The sequence below is a fragment of the Aotus nancymaae genome, unplaced genomic scaffold (genome assembly GCF_030222135.1).
Source record: "Aotus nancymaae isolate 86718 unplaced genomic scaffold, 86718_ANA_hifiasm-v0.15.2.pri h1tg000007l, whole genome shotgun sequence".
Taxonomy (NCBI): Eukaryota; Metazoa; Chordata; class Mammalia; order Primates; family Aotidae; genus Aotus; species Aotus nancymaae.
Window position 1 is genome coordinate 33,478,623 of NW_026988418.1, and position 25,952 is coordinate 33,504,574.

General features: G+C 36.0%; 1 protein-coding gene and 1 non-coding gene across 4 annotated transcripts in view; both read right to left on the reverse strand.

Moving 5' to 3' along the window:
* Window positions 1-25,952, reverse strand: part of ANKRD13C (ankyrin repeat domain 13C) — a 100,272-nt gene that overhangs the window by 54,977 nt on the left and 19,343 nt on the right. For all 3 annotated transcript variants that reach the window (XM_064372504.1, XM_064372503.1, XM_012442744.2), the window contains exons 2-5: window positions 24,351-24,392; window positions 13,868-13,972; window positions 5,154-5,239; window positions 3,256-3,301 (exon numbers count right to left, since the gene is read on the reverse strand). In XM_064372504.1, coding sequence (XP_064228574.1) covers window positions 3,256-3,301; window positions 5,154-5,239; window positions 13,868-13,972; window positions 24,351-24,392 — 279 coding nt within the window. The remainder of the gene's footprint in view (window positions 1-3,255; window positions 3,302-5,153; window positions 5,240-13,867; window positions 13,973-24,350; window positions 24,393-25,952) is intronic.
* LOC135273540 (U1 spliceosomal RNA) lies at window positions 5,626-5,789 on the reverse strand. Its single transcript, XR_010341327.1, has one exon. It is a non-coding gene; the product is annotated as a U1 spliceosomal RNA (small nuclear RNA).

Consider the following 25,952-nt stretch of genomic DNA (forward strand, 5'->3'; position numbering starts at 1 on the left):
AGTTCCTTTACTACACAAGGCTACTATAAACCTGTTTTTCTATGTGTTCTAGGACACCAGCCAGAACTCCCGAATGATATATAAGGCACATAAGCAAGATGGGACTATCAGGGTAACAAGACTGCATAATCTTTCATAGAGCCAAAACTAGCTTGATGAGCTAGAGTTATAACAATGTGAGAAAAAACTCATTAAATTTAGAATTTTAAACTCTCTATGCAAGGATTAAACACACTAGAAAAACCGTAATCATCCATGTCATAAAGTAGCTATTAAAATTAATGAAGTACTTCGACATGAAATATGGTAAGATGCCTACAATGGGTTGAATATGGCTGGGAGTAGTAGCTCATGCCTGTAATCTCGGTGCTTTGGGAGGTCGAGGTGGGTGGATCACCAGAGGCCAGAGGTTTGAGAGCAGCCTGGCCAACATGGTGAAACCCTGTCTCTACTAAAAATATAAAAAATTAGTCAGGTGTGGTGGCGCGCACATGTAGTCCCAGCTACTTGGAAGGCTGAAGCGGGAGATCCCTTGGACCCGGGAGGTGGAAGTTACAGTGAGCTGAGATCGAGTGACTGCATTCCAGCCTGAGTGATAGAGTGAGACTCCCTTCTCAATAAATATATAAATATGTCCACTTGCATAATGATGTAATAGTGTGATCCTATGGGAGAAAAAAACCTAATTCTGAGGGGTTGTGTATGCAGAGATATATACGCAAACACTTTAGTAAGCACTGAAAAGCATTTGAAAGTATTCATATGAATTAACAGTGGTTGCCTCCAGGAAATGGTAATGGGGAAACATAAAAATATCTGATAATTTACTATAATGTTCAAAACTTTTACAGTGAATATTCTATTAAGAATAGATTAAAATCTTAGTAAATTCTGAGAATAACTTTAGTATTAAATTATAAATTGCTGGACACGGTGGCTCATGCCTGTAATCCCAACACTTTGGGAGGCTGAGGCAGGCAAATCACCTGAGGTCAGGAGCTCGAGACCAGCCTGACCAACATGGAAAAACTCTGTCTCTACTAAAATACAAAATTAGCCGGGCATGGTGGCATATGCCTATAATCCCAGCTACTTGGGAGGCTGAAGCAGGAGAATCACTTGAACCTCAGAGGCAGAGGTTGCGGTGAGCCAAGATGGTGCCATTGCACGCCACCATGGGCAACAAGAGCGAAACTCCATCTCAAAAAAAAAAAAAAATTGTAAGTTGTATTAGTCAAAGCTAACTAAAAAGCATAATATAATTTTAAGAAATGTATACATGTTATAAAATCATTGTTTAAAATTTACATAAGCTGTAATTTATATAAGCTGAAGAGGAAGTCTGATTTGTATCTACAAGCTCCAAATAAAGAAGGCAGTTTACCAAAAATATAATTTGTAGAAAATTGTTACTTGTTGAAAAGAGACCAGATTCTTTCTCAAGACAGTAGAAAACTACTACTTTTTCATACAGTAGAGAGAAATAAGTGTTAATGGACTTCAGATTTATTGCTGCATTTATTTTTTCAGAAGAAATTAGAAGATGTAAAGGAATTAGAAGAAATAGCAAGTATGACTGTTAATTAAAGTTTAAATCTGGTAACTTCCTAGGCATTTTACTGCTATATGGTATATTGTATAGCCTATTTTCTTACCGATGAGTTGAAACTGAATTTGCAAACCCAAGTGTATTTGTGAGACTATCATAACTTCTTAAAGGTTAACAAATGTCAGATGTAATGTTATAAATTAAGTTGCATTTATTGACCTACCATAGACCAGGCCTAAAATGGAAATTTCTATTACCTTTTTTTTTGTTGTTGAGACAGAGTCTTACTCTGGAAATCCCACTACAGATTGCCTGGGAAGAGCAGTAGCAGCACTGGATGGAGCTAAGTACTGTAAGTAATTTACATTTCACAGTCCAGAATTTGTTTTTAAATGTATAGAGAAAACCAAAGAAGCACAGAATATAGAACTCAAAAGAAACAGATTTACTAGTTCAAAATTCCTGTTCTACTGACTGAATTATTTGTCCAAAGTCCCTCATTTGGTATAATATGTATATGTGCCTGGGCGACAGAGTGAGACTCTGCCTCAAAAAAAAAAAAAAAAAATTTTAATTTAGACACTTAAAAAAAAACACACATAAGCTCATTATGTCCAAATCTTATAGACTGTATTTTTAAAAAGTCTTTAAAAACAACAAAATGACTGCAAAAAATCTAGGGCAAAATTAGGGTCTTTCATAAGTAATGAACCAGTGTTCAACCAAATAGTATATAAAGAAAGTGGCTATAAGGTATGCAAGGGGCAAAATAATTGAAAGACAACAAAATATTCATAAACAAAAAATGTTAACTAAATTCTCCACATTCAGAGATCAAAGTACTAGATTTCAAACATCCTTAAATTCAGTAGTCCAATAATCTTATAATTATTTTCTTTTCTAAAAATTCCTTGCATTCTATTATTAAATTTTAAATGCTTTTTGTAAAACAAAATTTTTACAAGTAAAAATACCATTTTCAACCTTAAAATTGGGCTGGGCATGGTAGCTCATGCCTGTAATCCCAGTACTTTGGGAGGAGGAGGCAGGTGGATCACCTGAGGTTGGGAAGGGCATGGTGGTGCATTTCTGTAATCCCAGCTATTCAGAAGCCTGAGGCAGGAGAATCTCTTGAACCCGGGAGGTGGAGGTTGCAGTGAGCCGAGATTGAGCCATTGTACTCCAGCCTGGGCAACAGAAGCAAAACTCCATCTCAAAGGAAAAAAAAATTGGCCAGATGTGGTGACTCACTTCTGTAATCCCAGTACTTTGGGAGGCCAAGGTAGAAGGATTCCTTGAGCCCAGGCATTTTAGACCAGCCTGGAAAACGAAGTGAGATTACATCTCTACAAAAAATAAAAATAATTAGCCAGGTGTGATAGCATGTGCCTGTAGTCCTAGCTACTCAGAAGGCAGCTCAGGAGTTTGAGTCTGTAGTAAGCTATGATCGTACCACTGCACTCCAGCCTGGGCAGCAGTGAGAACTTGTCTTAAAAAAAAAAAAAAAAGATTTATTAAAGTTACTAATCAAGTTGGAATAATTAAATATTGTAGGACTTTATAACCATTACATTTCAATGTCATACAAATACTTTTCTTCAGAGCAAGTATTAAATTTGTTATCCTAACATTTCTATATGAGTTACCTTTTTACTTGTATTTCTGCATGAGTACATATTTTATAGTGAAACACAGCACACTCTTACCCCAGCTTTGAAAATCCCAGTGAAGTTCTAGATAAAAGTCACCTAGCTGAAAAATGAAATATGAATAATTACTAAATGCATCTTAGTTAACAGCTCTTACGCTTTAAAAAATATTTTATCATCAAAGGTCTCTAGTCAGATGTAGGAAATGATAAAAAATTAACTTTAATGTTTGAAATTTGATAGAAAAAAATGGCTATTCTTTAAAATAAAACATTATAATACATGCATTACTATACTTAGTTACAAAGGAAAATATGCACCTGTATATTTTATAAGAATATTTTAATTACATAGTAACATATCTGAAACAGGTAAGCATTTAAATTTGTATCAATAAATATTACACATCCCAGTATAAGCATTTAAATTTATATCAATAAATTATACTTCCCAGTATAAACAAAAAAAATATATAATTTTTTAAATAATTAACTTTAGAAGTGTTATTAAAAATTACTACCAAAATGATTATTTGTATAGCCTCATAATGGCATTTAAAAAATGGCCCATTGTAATAGAAAATATTTTTCTGTAAAGGAATAATATAAGTTTATTAAATCTGAAACATATCATCATATAATATCTGTAAAAAAATTCTTAGTTTTCTTTTTGAGATGGAGTCTCACTCCATTGCCCGTGTTGGAGTGCAGTGGAGCGATCTCCGCTCACTGCAACCTCCGCCTCCTGGGTTCAAGCAATTCCCTTATCTCAGCCTCCCAAGTAGCTTGGACTACAGGCGTCTGTTACCACATCCAGCTAATTTTATTTTTTTTATTTTTAGTACAGACAGGGTTTCACCTTGGTCAGGCTGGTCTTGAACTCCTGACCTCAGGTGATCTACCGACCTTGGCCTCCCAAAGTGCTGGAATTACAGGCATAAGCCACCGCGCCCAGCCGAAAAAAAAAATATATTTCACAAATTAGAAGCTGGACACCAAAGACTGTAACGTTAAGGAAACTATTACAAACAAATAGTCTCAAAAAATAAAAGGGGGAGGGTATACATTCTAAATATAAGTAAAGCATTACAAATATAGCAACATCAACAAGTTAGTCTTTTTCAATGATAAAAGTGAATGTTAATAGTAGGTATCATTGCAACATGAGTAAAACATTTTTCTGGCTCTTTTTATATTTCTTCAGATCTAAAAAAAAAAAAAAAAGCACCACTAACAGAGATAAGCTATCATCATATCATCATGACAGATCCATCTTTCTCCCACAGTTCTTTCAGGCAGCAGAAATACAGAGGAAGAGAATAACAGTAGAAAACAAACCACTCTCTTTTTTTGTGCCAGCATACCCAGCTCTTACCACAAGGAGGTAGGACAGATAAAAAGAGTTTTTGTTATATAAAGAAAATACAGGCCGGGCACGGTGGCTCACACCTATAATCCCAGCAGTTTAGGAAGTGGAGACAGTTGGATTGCTTGAGCTCACGAGTTTGAGACCAGCCTGGGCAACATGGCAAAACCCCATCTTTACTAAAAATACGAAAAATTAGCTGGGCGACAGAGTGAGGCACTGTCTCCAAAACACAAAACAAAACAAAACAAACTGCTACTTCTAGTAGCAGTGGCTTTAGCTGTAGAGAATCTTCCAATTCAAAGGCAAAGGAAAATTACTGCCATTAACTATGACTTAACTCCTTTTTCTTAAGAGCTCTTATCTAATTTATTGAAAGTAATAAATCTTTATCTTCCTAGTTCAAAATGAGGTGCTTCTACTAAGATTACATTTATACATTACAATTATTACTTAATTTAAGCATGATTTTTACCATTTCTTGGCCCTTAATAATAAGTGAGAATTTAAATTGTATTAAGAAAAAAATGATTAAAACTACACTTGTAATTACTCTCAAGGTGCAAAATTAGCAAAGAAATATAGCTTACCTCTTTCAGGGCTTTTAATAATCGAGGTCGTTTTTCTTCAACACTTTCCCTGGATTGCTGCTTAAGCTTCCTTAAAAGAGCTGTAACTAAAGTTTAAATTTTAAAAATAATTAATTTAATTTTCATCATGCAATAAAAATATTGTCTTATACATATATATAGACAATACATGTATGTGTACGTGCACATGTGCGTGTGTGTAGCTACAACCACAATATATTCTGAAAGGACAAAAATCAAAGAGCAATGTTTAAATTACTGAAGGTCTCTTGGAACAGTAAAAGAAGCTGAGACATAGAAGTCACAGAACATGGGATCTATACAGACAGAATAAGTTAGAAATACAGACAGAATAAGTTAGTAAGTGAGTTTATAAAACCAGTATGATCCCCAAAAAATAATAAGAGAAATTTCAACATCAACCTATACCATATTCACACTAACTTTTCTTTTCTTTTCTTTTCTTTTTAACAAAGGGAAAGCGCGAACGCAGTCCCCTACTACCACAAATTATGCAGTCAAGTTTCCCACATTTGGGGAAATCGCAGGGATCAGCACAACCGGAGTGCAATGGATAAGCCTCGCCCTGGGAAAACCGACTTCGTGATCATGGTATCTCCCCTGCCAGGTAAGTATTCTTCACACTAACTTTTACTAGTTTTTAATTATCAGTGAGGATTTACCTAACTGTGCCAAGATAACCAAACTCTTTCAAATGATGCAATGTCCTATTATAACACTGACCTCAAGGAAGATCTCAAAGACTACAGACCTCAAAAATCCCACTGGAAACCACTTTTCTAAAAACATATAATTACCTGCAATTGTTACGCAGGTGTATCTGTTCTTTTTTCACTGGAGGATATACCTTCACCTACTACCAATACAGTATAAAAAAGACAAAAATGAATCTTATTGTATCTGGAAAAAGAACTTCTGAATCCAAGAAAACCTCAAGTCCTCCATAGTATATTTTCAATTACTAAGAGACCGAGATTTAAGTACATTGCTGAAGTTCAAACCCTAGCTTTACCACTAAGTAGCTGTGTGTAAACTCTGACAAGTTACTACCTAACTTCTCTAAACTACTTTTTTCCTCTCCTTTGTCAAGTAAGAATAGAAGTAAGGGCACAGTTGGCCTGCACCTGTAGTCCCAGCTACTCAGGAGGTTAAGGTGAAAGGATCGCTTGAGCCCAGGATTTCGAGACTAGCCTGGAAAACATAGTGAGACCCCATCTCCATTAAAAAAAAGAAATTAGCTGGGGCTTGATGGTGTATACCTGTAGTCCTAGCTACAAGGGATGCTAAGGCAGGAGGACTGGTTGAGCCCAAGAGTTTGAAGCTGCAGTGAGCTATGACCATGCCACTGCACTCCAGCCCGGGGGACAGAGCAAGACACTGTGCCTACAATTAGCTAAATATAATTTTTATCTATTAGAATGAAGGTGTAAAATTCACTGTCAAAAATCAATCAATTAATCCTTAACATTTACCAAACTAAGAAAAAATATTAGACTTGAATGAAATAAGCATAGGAAAAAAATAAGAACATGGAAAAATGTGCATTGGGAGGAAACATATACATCAATACATGTTAATTTCCTCCTGGTTCTAACATATTTTTCATATACATACATATACATATGTCTTCTGAGGGCTTTTTAAAAATAAGTAAATTATTTTTATTATTTCACAGTATGCATTCTTATAAAACACTTCAAGTTCCATGTGGAACACAGAAGCAGAAGGCGAATAAAAAAAGGTAGTGAAAGCTTGGACCAGATTTTTTTTTGTCCACATAGGCCCAAAATTAGAAAAAATCTAGGGAAGGATATAAAAACAGTAGGAGCCATTCTTATTTTTAACCACAGGTCTAACTAAATTCCAATATACTTTAAAAAGCCAAAAATCAAAGAACAATGTTTAAATTATTGAAAGTCTCTCAAAATAATAAAAACTGAGACACAGAAGTCAGGAAACACAGGACCTAGTTTCAGTTCTACCATTTACTACCTCGGTGACCTAAAATCACTAGTTCCCAAATACAAATCTACATTTTCTCTGCCCAATTGTTTGAGTTTCCAATGATATGCAGCAAAATGAGAAAAAGAATGAATTAGAATGAGTTTTTTCTTTTTTCTTTGACACAGAGTCTTGCTTTGTCACCAGGCGCCAGGTTGGAGTGCAGTGGCGCGATCTCGGCTCACCGCAACCTCCACCTCCCGGGTTCAAGCGATTCTCTTCCCTCAGCCTCCCAAGTAGCTGGGACTACAGGTGCGTGCCACCACGCCCAGCTAATTTTTGTATTTTTTAGTAGAGAGGGGGTTTCACCATGTTGGCCAGGATGGTTTAGATCTCTTGACCTTGTGATCCGCCCACCTCGGCCTCCCAAAGTGCTGGGATTACAGGCATGAGCCACAGCACTCAGCCCTAAGATTTTTCTTAATAAATTATTTAAAGACTCTTCTTCCTACTTTTGGTTTCAAATATCTTTTTTAAAAATAAAATGTGGATAACAAAAGACAGTAGTTATCGTTTTTATACAGTTCTGATAGTCTAAAATGAAAAAGTTAGATTCCTATCAATCCCCAGTAAAATTTTTTTGTCTGGTCTTTAAAATCCAAAAAGTCTGAGAATCAATGACTTAGATAATCATTTAAAGATTCAAATTTGTATGAATCTGACAAATCTTCCTGTTTGTTATAATTTAACTTTAATATCAAAGTTATATTACCCAAATGTAATACCATTCTTTTTAATGGTCATTGTTTTCCACTATAAGCTCAAGTACCTTAATAAATCTTATTCAATCTACCTTGCCTTCGGATTGAAATGGACCTCTATTGAATGTAGAGAATGGAAAGAATTCAATTACTAGATAGAAAGGGTCTTTCAATAAAAAGCAGAGGCCATATATTTTTTTAATCAGCCTAATATAATTTTATTAACTAAATATAATAACTGACTGAAGGCATTCAGTAAATAATGACCGAACATTATTAAAAAGGTAATGGCAACTACTGTATATAGCACAGTATAAAATATATGCAAAGAGATTCCCTTTTCTATATAAGACTTCATATTGAAAAACAGCATCAACTCAAACTTCTTATGGATGCACAAACATTCAGAAAGCAATTACACAAAATTACCAGTGCCCTTTTTAGGGATCAGAATTTGTACTCTCATATTGTAAGAATTTTACTAACACTGATTAATAACGAAGATAACACTAGCTTTAGAGGATTTAGGTGATAACAGAATTCATACAAAGACTCAAATATAAAAGTCTATAAACCACAACTAATTTTACTTTCTCATTCCTCCTTCTCCCACTTAAGTTTACAGTTTGACTTAAAGCATTTGGAACTATGCTGTACTGCTCCAAGTATTACTTAAATCTGTATCTTTTGCCCTCCACTTTCTTCTAAGCTCCAATCCATTTCCTGCCTCCTACTTGGATAATTATACTTGATATACTACACATAATTCAAACCCTATAAATCTAATACAAATTAAAGACCATACTGTTCTTGCTCCTATAGTCTATATATCAATTAATTAATGAAATCACCATCAATCCATAACACAGACCTTGGAGTTACTCTGAATCATTCTATCATTACCCGTATCCAAGAGATAATCCATTCTGTTAAATCTTTAATCTTCCTTTTAATTACTTTCTAATCCCTTACTTCTCTAAACACACTGTCTTTAAGTCAAGCTTACCTCATTTGTTCCACAAATGTTTTTTTCTAAATATCTCTTGCCTGCCTGACTCCACTGTATTAATTAGAAAGTCTTTTTGCTTATCTAATAATATCAATCCCTGCTTTGATGTTTTCTGGGGTTTTGCAGGACTGGAAATTGAAATTTAAATATTGAATAGCACATAAAGCTGCTATCAGTGTGGTCCCTTTATCATTACAACTTCATCTCCCAACACTGGTCTTTGCCCCTTCATCCATCTTTGCCACGTATCATTAAGAAGCCAAACACAGGGCCGAGCGCAGTGGCTCACACATGTAGTCCCAGCACTTTGGGAGGCCGAGGCGAGTGGATCGCCTAAGGTCAGGAGTTCAAGACCAGCCTGGCCAACATAGTGAAACTCCGTCTCTACTAAAAATGCAAAAAATTAGCCGGGTGTGGTGGCGGGTGCCTATAATTCTAGCTACTCGGGAGGCTGAGGCAGGAGAATCGCTTGAACCAGGAGGCGGAGGTTGCAGTGAGCCAAGATTATGCCATTGCACTCCAGCCTGAGCAACAAGAGCAAAAACTCTGTCTCAAAAAAAAAAAAAAAGTCAAATACATAATGTTCCCTAATCTATGACTTGTTTTTTACATTTCCATGCTTTATACACATTCCCCTCTCGCACACTAAAATGTCTTTACCCACCTTTTTAACTCCTAAAATCCTTTGAAACACCTTTAATAACCAAACACCTTGCTAAAACCTGAATGACTTTTCCACTCATCTGTTTCCCCTAGGACTTTGCAAATACTTCAGAATGATGCAGAATATTCATTGGTCTCTCTCCGTAACATAGGATGAGTTCCTCAATGTCAAACTTAATGATATATCCTATGTTTCTGAACATCTAGCAGGTATTTAGAACACTACTAGATGGCAATTAGAAATAGACAATTCCCGCCCTCAAACACTCTGCCTAATGGGAATGGGCAGAGTACTGACATAGTATATGGATAGAGAAAACTTCCTTGTACTTGAGCTGAGATCTCAAGAATCAAGGAGCTGTGACAAAAAGAGGAGGATATACAAGTATGAAGAGCATGAGAAACCAAAAAGCCAGCAGAGCTGACACATAGAAAGCCAGATGGAAAGAACAAGATGAGGAAGGAGACAAAGAAGTGATGCTATCATACTGGATCTTATAAACAAACTTAGCAAGGTTGGTCTTTGTCCTCAGAACAGGAAGTTGTAAAAAGTTTTATGAAGAGAAAATAAAATATAACAAAATATTAACAGTGGTTGTTTGTTTTGTTTGGTTTTGTTTGTTTGTTTTTTGAGACAGGGCCTCACTCTGTTCCAGGCTTCGGGCTGGAGTGCAGTGGCATGTCAGCTCACCACAGCCTCAATCTCCCAGGTTCAAGTGGATCCTCCCATCTTAGCTCCCAAGTAGCTGGGACCACAGGCGCACACCACCATATCTGGCTAATTTTTGCATTTTTTGTAGAGACAGGTTTTTGCCATGTTTCTCAGCCTCTTCTTGAATTCCTGGGCTCAAGAGACCCACCTGTCTCACACTCCCAAAGTGCTGGGATTATAGGTATGCCCCACTGCACGTGACACTACAGTGGTTATCTTTGAGTGATATTATTTTCTTTTTTTCCCCCATAATGTCCTAATTTTCTACAACGAATGTCATTATTTTCTTATAAGAAAAAACACTATAAAGTTTAGAAAACTCAGGAGAGATGTGATAAATAAAAGTCCTACTATAATACTTTATTTTTTTTAAGACAGGGTCTCACTCTGTCACCAGGTTAGAGTACAGTGGTGTGATCTCAGCTCACCGCTACCTCCGCCTCCCAGGTTCAATCAATCCTCCCACCTCAGGCTCCCAAGTAGCTGGGACTACAAGCACACACTACCACATCAGCTAATTTTGTACTTTTTGTAGTTTTGGGGTCCTTCTGTGTTTCCCAGTCTGGTCTTGAAATCCCAGGCTCAAGCAATCTGTCTGCCTCAGCCTCCCAAAGTTGAGGAAAGTCTTCTCCCAAAAGGAAATATAAAATTGAAGGCTAAATGAAGAGTTCCAGTTCAATATAAGACTGCAAACCAACACAAATTGCTGTCTCTCCCTCCAGATTAACCTTTGATGTGCCACAAAAATAAGACAAAGGCTGATAGAATCCCCAAAACTATTATAAGTATACCGTGACATAAATCTGCACAAACTGTGAGCAACTTCTGAAGAGTGCACAAAGAAAACAGAGCTGTCTAGATCAGAGAAAGCTAGGGACTATGGGTGAGGGAAAGATTGTGGGGAAAAAAGGCTTTTTAGTTGTATCCATATCTCAATCTCATACTGGTCTGGGCTGATCAATGTTTACCAGGTAACCACTGTAAGGCAGAAAAGCAACATAATCTTGAAATTTTGTTATTAATTAGTGAAATAATTCTAAAAAGTCTGATAACTAGTTTGCATTGTCTATTTTGTGGTTCAAGAATGTTAGAAAAACTATCTGAAATCAGAAACAATGCACAAATAGGCCACAAAGTTTTTGCCAGTAATTAATAATATTAGATAATCTCAGATTTTTCAAAAAACATAATTTTCTAAGCTCAGAAAATGTTAATGTAACACAAGCCAAATAATCAAAAACTAAAATCATAGTACTTAAAATAATTTCAAAGTACAGACATAGCCAGTCATGGTGGCTCACGTCTGTAATCCAAGCATTTTGGGAGGCTGAGGCAGGTAGACCACCTAAGGTCAGGAGTTCGAGACCAGCCTGGCCAACATGGTGAAACCCCATCTCTACTGAAAATACAAAAATTAGCCGGGTGCAGTAGCGGGCGCCTGTAGTCTCAGCTACCTGGGAGGCTGAGGCACGAGAATCAGTTCCACCCAGTCTCAAAAACAAAAAAAAAGTACAGACATATGTTCAACATCATTATATATTTATTTTAATATTTCTAATATTCTGTTGTGAAAAGCAGCAAAGGAGAAAGGACTTAAGAGTGCCTACACACATTGATTATGAGTAACATATAAACAAGGAACAACAAACTGCAGAAGGCCGCAGGAGGCCTCTGAGGAGGAAGGCCTCTTCATGCCTCATATTCCGGTGCAGGGTGACCTCAGCTCTGTTACCATAAACACTGTGCTCAAGGACATAAAACCCCTTCGTAGCACTATGACATAGGCAGACTTGTAGGTTCCTTGTAAGGCCCATGTTCCATCAACTGTACATAGATAATAAGCGAAATATGTTCTTGTTTTGTGAAACTCCCAAACTGCCACTGTTATCAATTCTTAGAATGACACACCAATTCCGGTTCACTGATTCAGTTCCGGCTCACTGATTAACTCCAACATCACCCTCTCCCCACCATTACTCCACCCCTACCCAGTAGATCAAAGTGATTGTAAACAATAAATAGTGTGGATGATCAGAGTTCCAGGACTTCACTGTCTCCTCCAAAGAAATGAGTGATGGCCCCCTGGTCCCACTATCTCTCTTATTCTGTCTTTTTCTCATTCCTTTGTTGCCACTGAACATGGGGTACCCATGGATGACATAGGGCTGGTTCCCTACAATATTCTAAATAAGTTATTCAATTAATTATCCTTTAAGTTAGCAGTTAAGTATTTGTTTCTTGTGATGGGAAGTAATAAAAATATAAGCACTAAGCAATTATGGATATATAATTACATAATAATGGACAATGGGATATTATTTAGGATGGCTAAGATATCACTCTACATAAGAAAATCACTTTAAGAACAGATCTCAACTATATGAGCCTCAATCTTTTACCTTTAAATTGATTGCTAAATATTCTGTAACTAATTTTCCATGAAAATTTTGTTTATTGGCCTTCCCAATAATTATGAATTCTTAAACGGTAGAGACCAGGTCTTTTATTCTCCACATCTTAACACACACACATGCTTTATAGTAAGGACTCAGTAAATACTGATTCTGAGTAAAAAGAATCCTTGAGGCCAGGTGCAGTGGCTCATGCCTGTAATTCCAGCATTTGGGGAGGCTGAGGCACATAGCTGAGATTACAGGTACCCACCACCATGCCCAGCTATTTTTTTTTGTATTTTTAGCAGAGATGGGGTTTCACCATGTTGGCCAGGCTGGTTGTAAACTCTTGACCTCAGGTGATCCACCCGCCTTGGCCTCCCAAAGTGCTGATAAATCTTAAGAAAGTGCCCAGAAGAGCCCAAAACATAAGATCAAAATAAGACTGAATCTATGTAATATCCTAAGAGAGTTCCATATTATACATTTCTTTAACAAAACTGCCAACATTTTTAATTTCCTTTCACAAAGTTATATTTAATTGATCATTTTCAGCCTAAAACTATAAAGATAATATTATCACCAAGATAATATTCCCATTCATCCAGATTAAGTTTTATAAAATTTTTCACTATTGAGATGTACTTGACAAAAATAAGATCTGTATGTGCAGTTGAAAAAAAATTATCAGTAGGAGGAGGGAGAGTAGAATAATTGAATATTCAGTATATTATCAAAAAGAATATGATATGTTTTAGAAATAATCTTTTAAAGACTAAAACAGAATAGACAGTCTTATTCCTTGCTTCCAGCAAAATCTATACCTGCCAACTAAAGCAGTTAGCTATTTAACACTATGGTTACTTTCAGTTCCAATAATGGCCTAAATAATAAAGCAGTTGCCAGAAAGGACTGTCAGGTATCAATTTTTTTTTTTTGAAGTCCTGTATTATGGATGAATAAAAAATCAAAGAACATCAATAAGGTAAAATGCTGCAAAGGAAAAAAAAAAACATAATTTTAAACATGATTCCTCAATTCTTTCTGTTTACCACTAAATGTTCAAGTTCCTAAGTCATGAATAATTCATATGTAAGTTTATAGATAACTGCAAAGGTTCATACTATGGAAAGTTACAGTGAATTAAGAATATTTCAAATGCATCACTTCATATTTTTAGAATATATTCAACAACAGTAATTCATATTGCTTACTCATCTGTCTATCTCCATAGCTGATGGCTTCCGCCAGAGGGCTCCATCCCTGAGCATTTTTCACCTTGACTGGAGCATTGTGAGCCAAAAGTAAATGGGCACATTCTGAAATATAAAGTAGTGATAATATCAAACATCATGTAATTTTTAGAATCTTTAAATATAAATATATAAAAGTTTAATATACCAAATTAATATAAACGATGAAATAAACACTGTACCATGTAGAATTATATAATCCAAAAAATTCCTATGTATCTAAACCAGGTAATTTCAGATTCCTAGATTCAAAAAGTATCCATTCTACTACCTAAAAATAAATTGGATCTCTCTGCAAAGAAAGTATCATGTTTCCGGCTAGGCGCGGTGGCTCACGCCTGTAATCCCAGCACTTTAGGAGGCCGAGGCTGGCGGATCACGATCAAGACCATCCTGGCCAACGTGGTGAAATCTCGTCTCTACTAAAAAAGATAAAAATTATCTGGGCGTGGTGGCGTGCGCCTGTAGTCCCAGCTACTCGGAAGGCTGAGGCAGGAGAATTGCTTGAACGCGGGAGGTGGAGGTTGCAGTGAGCCGAGATTGTGCCACTGCACTCCAGCCTGGCGCCTGGCGACAGAGCAAGACTCTGTCTGAAAAAAAAAAAAAAGTATCATGTTCCCTAATAATTGTCCTCAAGAGTATTTTTTTAATGTTTTCATACTCTAAAAGACAACCCAAGAACTTCAAGAGTGATTTACATCCAAGTATCTATCAGCTATTAAGACCCAAAAGAGGATTTGTATGGCCATAATGTCAAGTAGGAAGTTCATTATTTCAGAAAAAAAGGTGTTTTCAAAAAGAGTCAGTAATGTTTCCAATAAACACTTAGTTTTCAAATTTTTTAATTCTTATGGTTTGGAAAAATATTCAAAAAAGGGCAAAACTTGGCTTATGATACAAGGACAAATCTAGATAGTTTTTCAAATAATCAAAAGAAGTCTAAGGTATAGACTTTCTATAGGTTGAGAAAACTTTTTTAAAATTAAAAATAAAAAGTTTATTAACAGGAAAAAAGTTAAAACTGAGGCCCATGGGAAATTTAGGTAAGACAGCCATCCATCCATTCATTCAATCAGTAATTCAGCAAATATTTACCAAATGTTCATTATATGCCATTTCTAAATACCAGGTACTAAATAAGGTATTGCTATAGGAGAGCATACTTCCTATGTTGGAATATAACATGTAAATTAATAAATAGAAAAGAAAAATAATGCAAGATAATGGTAACTGCTTTGAAAGAAATAAGGGCATTAAGACAGTGTAATGTGGGTTGGCTAAGGTGGAAAACAAATGGCACTACTTTAGTACTATTCCTAGTGATACAAGAAACAACTATACTAGTGAGGAGCTTTATTACAATCATGTAAAATAAATACAGAAATTTCATAGAAGTGTTTAAATCCGGTAACAGTATATAAGAATATATGTACACAGATGTTTATGTTAGTGTTGTTTGTATGGCAATTATATTGGAAACAAAGTGAATGTCCAAAGTAGGGTAATAATAGATATGTTGCATTTACATTACAGTAATAATATACTATCATTTTTTAAAAAATAGAGTCATATCAAAAGCACAGAGAAGACAGCTTTAATGGTTAGCCAAATTTGGGAAATTTCGCATCAAAAAGAATAATGGCTAACTAGTTTTAACACATTGAAAAAAAACCTGATAAGCCCATAACAACATCAAGAAATAAAAGGAAAGGCAATAAGTTCTAATTTACAGAATAATGCAATGTTACCTAATAAATGTAGAAAAAATGATAAAATTAGAAAATTTAACATAATACCCCACGTAATAACTGATTTAGGCAAGGGTCTTTATTGAATGCTAAAGCCACTAGGTAAAAGGCTTTATGCTGGGATTATGATATTCACATGGAACCAAAGTATTGTCCCAAGAATATTTACTAATAACAAACAGAAAAATCTTCCTTTACAATGGATATATTTGAAGATTATCACTTAAACAAATGATCTAACCTATCGGCAATTAATAATGAAATAATCGGAATCTGTGTTTCCAATGTGACAAAGTTCCTAATATCACCTATGAAGTATTCTATCCAGAAATGTTTAACCTGAATCTAATTAAGCCTCTATAGCTAATTTTCAATTCACAGAAAAAACAAAGGATAAAGACCAGGTTAAGAAGCATGGAGAGAAAATGATCAGGCAAATCTGAGAAAAAGGACATTCTGCAAGTTAACTAGTCAAGACTTTTAAAACAGTTGGGCACAAAGGTAGGGAAAAGGTGAGCAAATTGCTGTAGATTACGAGACATAACAACCAAATGCAATGAGTGACCCTCAACTGGGTCATGTTTCAATATAAAAAACCTACAAATGACATTCTGGGAACAACTAGAGAAATCTCAATATGCATTAGCTATCAGATGATATTTTAACAACCTCATTAATTTCTTTGGTGTGATAATGATAATATGGTTATGAAGGAGAATGTCATATTCTTAGAGGTGCATGCAAGTATTTGGGGGTAAAATGTCATGATATCTACATCTAGTTTTCAAATGGTGCAACAAAAATAATATATATAACATACAGGTCAGGCACAGTGGCTCACTCCTGTACTCCCAACACTTTCAGAGGCCGAGGCAGGTGGATCACCTGAGGTCAGGATTTTGAGACCAACCTGGCCAATATGGTGAAATCTGTCTCTACTAAAACACAAAAAAATTAGCCAGGTGTGTTGTCACTGGCCTGTACTCCCAGCTACTATGGAAGCTGAGGCAGGAGAATTGGTTGAACCCAGAAGGCAGAGGTTGCAGTAAGCCAAGATTGTGCCACTGAGCGATACTCAGGCTCAAAAAAATAAACAAATAAAACAAACAAACCTGGCCGGGCGCGGTGGCTTACGCCTGTAATCCCAGCACTTTGGGAGGCGGAGGCGGGTGGATCACGAGGTCAAGATATCAAGACCATCCTGGTCAACATAGTGAAACCCCGTCTCTACTAAAAATACAAAAAATTGGCTGGGCATGGTGGCGCGTGCCTGTAATCCCAGCTACTCAGGAGGCTGAGGCAGGAGAATTGCCTGAACCCAGGAGGCGGAGGTTGCGGTGAGCCGAGATCGTGCCATTGCACTCCAGCCTGGGTAACAAGAGCGAAACTCCGTCTCAAAAACAAACAAACAAACAAACAAACAAACAACAACAACTATATATATATATATATATATATATAACATACAAATTAAAATATGACACAATGTTAATAATTATTGAATCTATATGGAAAGTATTTCAGTGTTTGTTGTGATAATCTTTCAATTGTGGGGATATATTTTAAATTCTTCATAATAAAATGTTGAGAAAGATAAAGAAATAAAATCAATCAAAAAAAGGAATCAATTAGAGCCATCTCAACAGACTTAAAGGAATTTTCACAGTGTACTGCTAACTGATATAATTTATCTGCTCAATACAGTATGTAATTATTGCATTGTTTAAAAAGGAATGAGTAAGCCTGGGTGCAGTGGCTCATACCTGTAATCCCAGCACTTTGGGAGGCCGAAGTGAGCAGATGACCTGATGTCAGGAGTTCAAGACCAGCCTGGCCAACATGGTGAAACCCTATCTCTACTAAAAATACAAAAAGTAGCCAGGTGTGGTGGCACACACCTGCAGTCCCAGCTACTCAGGAGACTGAGGCAGGAGAATCATTTGAACCCTGGAGGCAGAGGTTGCAGTGAGCTGAGATTGTGTCATTACACTCCAGCCTGGGCAACAGAGTGAGACCGTGACTCAATAAATAAATAAATAAATAAATAAATAAAATGAGTAAAAAACTACATACATGAGTGTGTGTGTTCAGACACATGCACAAATATTTCTATATAATAATAAGCATAGAGAAAAGCATGTAAGAATATCCAGCAGGTTTTAACATGTGTTACCATGTTTATTGGGAAGAGGGTTAATACAAAGAGGGGAGGATAGCCAAGATAAAAAGAAAATCTTTAAAAAAATAATAAAAACAAATGGACCCATCTCCCAAAAAAATCATTTATAAATATGTTTGTATGTAGACATGTATAGAGGAATGTAAACATGTAAGATACCTATAAACTTCTAGGGCTATTTCATGGTAAACTGTTGAAAAAAAAGAAAAATAGGGCAAAGTACTACCTGTAGTGATTCTACTTCCATGAAAACAAATGAAGTCTCTGTGTTGTAAGTAAACAGTATAATATGAAAGGACATCCATGAAGCTGTAAATGTTAACTACATCAGGAAAAAAAGTAGAGAGATGATGCTTTTATATATCTATGTATGGTATTATTTCAACTACTTCAACATGCCTGGATTACTAACCAAAAAATCATTAAAGAAAAAAATGGACCAGGTGCGGTGGCTCACGCCTGTAATCCCAGTACTTTGGGAGGCTGAGGCAGGCAAATCACGAAGTCAGGATATTGAGACCAGCCTGGCCAACATGGTGATACCCCAGTCTCCACTAAAAATACAAAAATTAGCCATGCATGGTGATGCACTCCTATAGTCCCAGCTACTCAGGAGGCAGAGGCAGGAGAATCACTTGAGGCGGATGTTGTAGTGAACCAAGACCACACCATTGCACTCCAGCCTGGGCAACAGATTGAGACTCCATCTCAAAAAAAAAAAAAAGAAAAAAAGAATAATTTAAAAATATTAAAAAGAGGGTTGCAAACAATATCTAAAGCAATACTGTAGGATTCATATAAGATTTATATATTATGCTGACATATCAACAATGTTTCTGATATGCCACAGACCAGGCAGAACAGGTACCCTTCACTCACTAGTCACAACTCAACTAAAGTAGAGATTAGCGACTAACAAAAAAATCAGATAATCATAGATATGCTAATAATCTATGAAATATTCTTTAAAAAAAAGAACTGGATCATTCAAATGTCTTTTCTCAATAATGTTAACAATGCATAATAAGAAAAGAAGGCAGTTAACAACTCAGTACTAAGGCTTAAAGAATGCATAAATATGCCAGGAAGAAGTCAAGACTTGAGGATTGTAGACAAATGCAAATTATGAGAAATAAAAATCACACATTAAGGCTGGGCACAGCAGCTCAGGCCTGTAATCCCAGCACTTTGGGAGATCAAGGTGGGCAGATCACCTGAGGTAAGGAGTTTGAGAGTAGCCTGGCCAACATGGCAAAACCCTGTCTCTATTAAAAATAAAAAAATTAGCCAGGCATGCTAAAAAATAGCTGTGATTGCATTTGCCTGTAATCCCAGCTACTCAGGAGGCTGAGGCAGGAGAATTGCTTGAACCTGGGAGGCAGAGGTTGCAATAAGCTGAGATCATGCCACTGCACTCTAGCCTGGGTGACAGAGTGAGACTGTCTCAAAAACTAAACAAACCAAAAAAAAAAAAAATCACATTAATAAGCAAGAACTATAAAGGTGATCAAATAAAGAAAGAATGAATGAGAAAAATAGGATAGTTGAAAATAACAGAGTATCTGGAGTTACCGTTATTAAAGTGAGAAACCATATTAATTCTAAAGTTACTTTAGGGAAAAATAAAAAATTGCAGATCCTAAAAAGACTGAAAATAAATTAAAAGTTGCAGCAACTGGTTTGAAAGACCTTTCTCTGATGTTTTCAACCAAAAGGATGAGAATTAAAGATTAGTTTTTCTATATCATCTCATAAAAATTCCTGAAGCCTTCCTTAAGTATAATATTATTCTTCATTTCCAACCAAATCCATAGTTCAAAAACCTCCCACGTCCATTGACTAATATTAGTCAATGGACTCAGAAATTCAGAAAAAATCAGTCTTCCGTGGTGAAAACCTAACATTATTCAGTAGGTTAAGATGAGTAAGAGAAGGGAAGCATGTAGCAGAGTAAAATAACCTCTTTACCTCAATCAGAATATTACTTAAATGTCCTGGGAAATTTTGTTGTGTTTACAGACAAGTACACAAACAGAAAGTGCCCTTCAACAATGAATCACTAAAGGTACAGTGTATCTTAAAAGGAGAAGATAAAAGAGAATAGACTATCTAGGCCGAACAAGGATATAATGTGAAAGCAATATATAGAACACTAAGTAGGCCAGGAACAGTGGCTCACACTTGTAATCACAGCACTTTGGGAGGCCGAGGCAGGTGAATCACTTAAGGTCAGGAGTTCAAGACTAGCCTGGCCAACATGGTGAAACCTTGGTTTTACTAATACAAAAATTAGCCAGGCGTGGTAACACATGCCTGTAATCCCAGTTACTACTAGGGAGGCTGAGGTGGGAGAATCACTTGAACTTGGGAGGTGGAGGGTGCAGTGAGTCAAGATCATGCCACTGCACTCCAGCCTGGGTGACAGAGCAAGACTCCAACTCAAAAAAAAAAAAAAAAAGAACACTAAGCATAAAGTACATGTTTTATTTTCCACTACACATTCCAGTCTCACTCTTGTGCAACCAAATATCAAAAATATAAACAGACTTTCAAGTTTGCTTGGTTTATTTTAAAAAGAGAATTATACACACACCCCCATATAAAGAAGGAAAAAAAGAGTGCACGACTGGAAAAATGTAAATGGATCAGTACGTTATCGGTTGTGTCTGCACTCTATTTGAAAAGGATTCAGAAACAACAAATATCAAAATTATTTGCAGATCCTGAATCACCAAACCAAGTGTTTCCCAAAATACATCGCACAGAATTCTAGGCTGTCAAGATACTCGTGAAAAACAGCAAACATCAAATAACTATGGGGAACTCTGACCACTATGTCCAACACACACCCCAACGTGAAACATTATAATGCATATTAGCATATCAAATTTCTAACAAGTTCCACAATGAAGAAAACTTTTTAACTTTTATTTACCGAATATTTCTCAAATGGATTTGATCTGGAAACCCTTTATTTCCTTCTAAATAGCTATCAATATCCCATGAAACTAATGTGGTTTTTCTTCTGTACTTCAATGGATGCAAAGAAACTAATGTTTTATGAAATACATTTTAATTTGTTGTTGTTGTTGTTGAAATGGAGTCTCGCTTTGTCATCCAGGCTGCAGTGCTATGGTACGATCTCGGCTCACTGCAACCTCCACCTCCTGGTTCAAGCGATTTTCCTTTCTCAGCCTCCCAAGCAGCTGGGATTACAGACATGTGCCACCATGCCCAGCTAATTTTTGTATTTTCAGTAGAGATGGGGTTTCACCATGGTGCTCAGGCTGGTCTTGAACTCCCAACCTCAGGTCATCTGCCCACTTCAGTCTCCCAAAGTGCTGAGATTACAGACATGAGCCACCACGCCTGGCTAAAATACATTCTAAAACAGGCTGATATAAACCTATGATGAAGCATAATAGTACATCTATCTAAAATTAGAACACCCTCTGTCAGAATATATTTGAGTGGAAAAATAAACTAAAATTAGAACCCTAAACCAGAGATGGCAGATAGGCTTCATTTCGCATTCAAATTCTGGTAAATCCATATTAATTACTGAAGAGCTAAATTAGGAAGCATTCCAGAATAGCAATCAGATTTGGCAAGCTGCATGCTGGCCAACTTTGATATAGACCATATCCTTTCTGAATGGTTCTCAGTGAAAAAGAGGGCAAAACAATATACCATAAATACAGATTTTAGACCCAGGCACTCCATGTTGAAATTGAAACTCAGCTACTTTACTCTGGGCAAGTTTTGGGGCTAATGTTTTTCTTCCTTAAAATGGGGATAATAATAGTACTTCACTCACATGGTTGTTCTAAGAGTTAAATGAGTAAATATGTGGAAAGTATTAGGAAAAGCATTTGATATATTGTAAATAATAAATTCCAGTTATTTTCTAAAGTTCTAATCCAATGTTCTTTGGAAAAAAAAGCATAAGTTTTTATTGATCGAATTCAACTGACTGTATCTGACATATTTTCACCAAGGTTGCTAGAGATGTCAATCATGGCCTGCCTTATCCATATTCCTGCTAAACTAAACATACTTCCTCTGTATTCCTGATTCCTTCTCCTACCCCCAAATCTCACCCAAGTCAGTCTAGCTAAACCTAATTTCACAGAAGCAAATACCCATCCTAAAGACAGATAATTCACAAGTCTGCCATCACCCATCACTTGTGGCTTGGCTTGAGATGAACTGGACCAATCAAACTTTTTGCTCAGAAATTTGGGAACCTAAGAAACCAATCTAGTGGTGAATGCTGAAACTGGAAAGTCATTAAAACTTAGGATCCTAAAAGAGTTATTTTAGCTCTGTTCAATTTCAGTAAACAGAAAAAGGCAATCATGAAAAAGGAGAATACTGCAGATATAAAGAACTGCAGATACACCATAAGAGATAGAAAGATGAGGCCGGGCGCGGTGGCTCACGCCTATAATCCCAGCACTTTGGGAGGCCGAGGCAGGTGGATCACTAGGTCAAGAGATTGAGACCATCCTGGTCAACATCCTGGTGAAACCCCATCTCTACTAAAAATACAAAAAAAAAAAAATTAGCTGGGCATGATGGCACAGCCTGTAGTCCCAGCTACTCAGGAGGCTGAGGTAGAAGAATTGCTTGAACCCAGGAGGCAAAGGTTGCGGTGAGCTGAGGTCGCGCCATTGCACTCCAGCCTGGGTAACAAGAGCAAAACTCTGTCTCAAAATAAAAATAAAAATAAAAATAAAGAGATAGAAAGATGATAAGGAAACAGATAGGAGAATGACTGATTCCTCCAAATATCTTGGTTGCCACTCTTCTTGAGACCTGGCTGGTCCCTACTTCTTGAGTTTCTCGAATATGTAGTTTTTTAATGAATTTCTCTTTACTTAGAAGTTACTCCAGTTAATCTTCCTTGTAAGAAGAAAAAAGAAGCCATAATATGGAAGATGCAGATTTGAATCACCAATTATATAGAATTAAAATTAAAATTAAAGTCAGGCACAGTGACTCACATCTGTAATCCCAGTGCTCTGGGAGGCCCAGGAGGGAGGACTGTTTGGGGCCAGGAGTTTGAGAACAGCCTGGGCAACACAGTGAGACCACATCTCTAAAAATAAATTTAAAAGTTAGTTAGGTATGGTGGTATGTGCCTCTAGTCCTTGTTTGTTGGGAGTCTGGAAACAAGAAGATCACTTGAGGCCAGGAGTTTGAAGCCACAGTGAGCTAGGATCACACGACTATACCCCAGCCTGGGCAACAGAGCAAGACCCTGTTTCTAAAATAAAAATTATATTATCCTGAGGATCATATGCTTCATTTAAACGTTTGAACTTAAAAACCAAACTAGCAAAAGTACTTTGTTTTTCTACAAAACAAATTCAACCCAGGGCAACACAGTGAGAACCTGTCTCTACATAAAACAAAAAATTAGCTGGGAATGGGCATGGTGGCATGTGCCTATAGTCCCAGCCACCTGAAAGCTGAGGCGGGAGGATCACTGGAGCTCAGGAGTTCCAAGACTGAAGTGACCCATGATTGCATCATTGCACTTCAGCCAGGGGAGAAGAGCAAGACCATGTCACAAGATAAAATAAAAACAAGTTCTAATAATATCCCTGGGTCAGTATACATTCAAATGTTTACACTGATAGATACATTATATCATATAACAACAAGAGATGTTCATAATGATACTTCTAGATCATTGAAAAAAAAAGTTAGCAGAAGTTCATTAGCCTGTTTAAAAACACAGAATTATATATTTTAAAAATTTTATCAAACACATTTAAAATATAAAAATCTAGTACTCAAAGAATTGCTATTTAGCTATCTAAAATCCTCACTTTCCAGAACAACTGGGGATCTAAATAACTAAAGTTTTACTGCACTTAGGAATAACTTACAAAAATAGACATCTTTTAAATCACCTGCCTATAAGTATTTTTTAAAGAATAAATACCTTAATAAATACTTAATAAACAAGTATTAAGTTTTTGCAATTATCTACCATACAAAAGGCTTAACTTATGACTTTAAATATATAAAATATTATATATTTAAAATCATATAAAACTCTAACATGAAAAGTATTATAATAAATCTTAATATTTGGAAATAAGTCTTCTAAAATTATAAATTTCTGCTTGATAAAATAAGTAAGGGGAAAAAATATAGTTTCAAACGACATAATGGTTAGTACAGGATTTCCACCAACACTTTTTAAAAAAGACTATAGAGCTTTTCGGCTTTCGGCTTGGAGGAGGCCACGGTGCCACTTTCTTCAGTTGTCCCGAATCCAGTTCATTCGACACCAGCTGCCTCCACCATGCCGCCAACAAAAAAAAAAAAGGTGGGCTATAGAAAACAAGAAATATTTACTAATTTCAATACACTAAATTATAAGTTCAATTAACAAAATAATCAATTTTGAGTTTTTAAAAACTCAGAAGACAAAACATCTTAAAAATTTTAAATTTACTACACATAATTGAAGTTAAACATTAAAAAGAAAATATTTACTAACCTTTATTTCCTAACATCACAGCAAGGTGTAAAGGAGTATTTCCTAAAAAGAAATAAAATAAATAAATTAGAAGGTATAAAAACATAAGAACACTTACTTAAAAGTAGCTTCAGTTCCTTCAGAAATTTCACGGGAAGATTTTAAGCAAAAATAATATGACTGCAAAATAATATTGCTTATATAGCAAATTTAAAGTCAGAAGATACCATGGTTTCTAAGTACAATGTACTCCCCAACCCCTCCAAAAAAAGGATATCCATTTTGAGATTTCTTTTTCGAACAGATTTCACAGATTCCTTTTGCTGCTCATTTCTCTTTCACATTATTCTTTGTTCATTTAGCAAACAATTTAAATACCTAGTCACCCTTAGGGACAAAAATCAATAAAACCCAATCCCAGTCTTCAAGTTGTTCAGAAGTCTTCTGTTAGAGACAAATAAGAAAATAAATAATACGTATTATTTATTAAACAGAAGAGAGTATAGCATGACAGTGGAATGTAGAGCAGATCTCATGACTTTGCAGAGTTAAATGTTGAAGAATGGACCACACTGAAATGAGTCTTAAAGAATTTGTTAGAAATCTGTAGATGAACAAAAGCAACACGTCAGCACTTCAGATTTTTTTTTTAAGTTATCCAAATCACACTCAAGTACAGGAACAATTTATATTTGGGAAACAAACAAAAAGTTATTTAGTGGGGGCGAAGAAGTTATAGAAAACCGTAAAGAATGAAATTGGAAAGATGATCAAAAGACAAAGACTTGAAAGCTATCCTATGAAGTTTGGACTACATCCTATAGCTGATGTTATATAATGACTAATTTAAATTTCAAAATGATACCCTAAGCCACACTTATGGTCTAAAAGTTAAACCAACAGTAATATTTGAAAATAAAAAGTAAATAAAATTTGCTAAATTTCACATATTAGCAATTTTACAGAAGTGAAGTCATCACATCAAAAATTCTGAACAAAATAATGAGCTAAATATTATCAAGGGATCATATGCAGGATGAAATAAACTTAACTACTTTATCTCAGAGATGTGTGTGTGATATACTCCAATCTCTTAGCTTGACAAGAGATCTGCCATGATTCACACACACACACACACACACACACACACACACACACACACACACTATGCTCAATAAAGGCAGAATGGAATGGGAATTTTTGGCAAAGTCAGCAAAATACTATTTTGAGCAAAATTTATAAAACAACATAAACAAATTTACTACATTAAAGTCATCTCCATGGCTGGGTGCAGTGGCTCACGCCTGTAATTCCAGCACTTTGGGAGGCCAAGGCAGCCAGATCACCTGAGATCAGGAGTTCAAGACCAGCCTGGCCAACATGGTAAAACTGCATCTCTACTAAAAATACAAAAATTAGCCAGTAGTGGTGGCATTCTCCTGTACTCCCAGCTACTTGGGAGGCTGAGGCAGGAGAATCACTTGAACATGGGAGACAGAGGTTGCAGTGAGCCAAGATCACTTCATTGCACTCCAGCCTGGGTGACAAGAGTGAAACTCTGTCTCAAAATTAATAAATAAATAAAATAAAGTCATCTCTGTAAGTAATTTTACCAAAACCAAA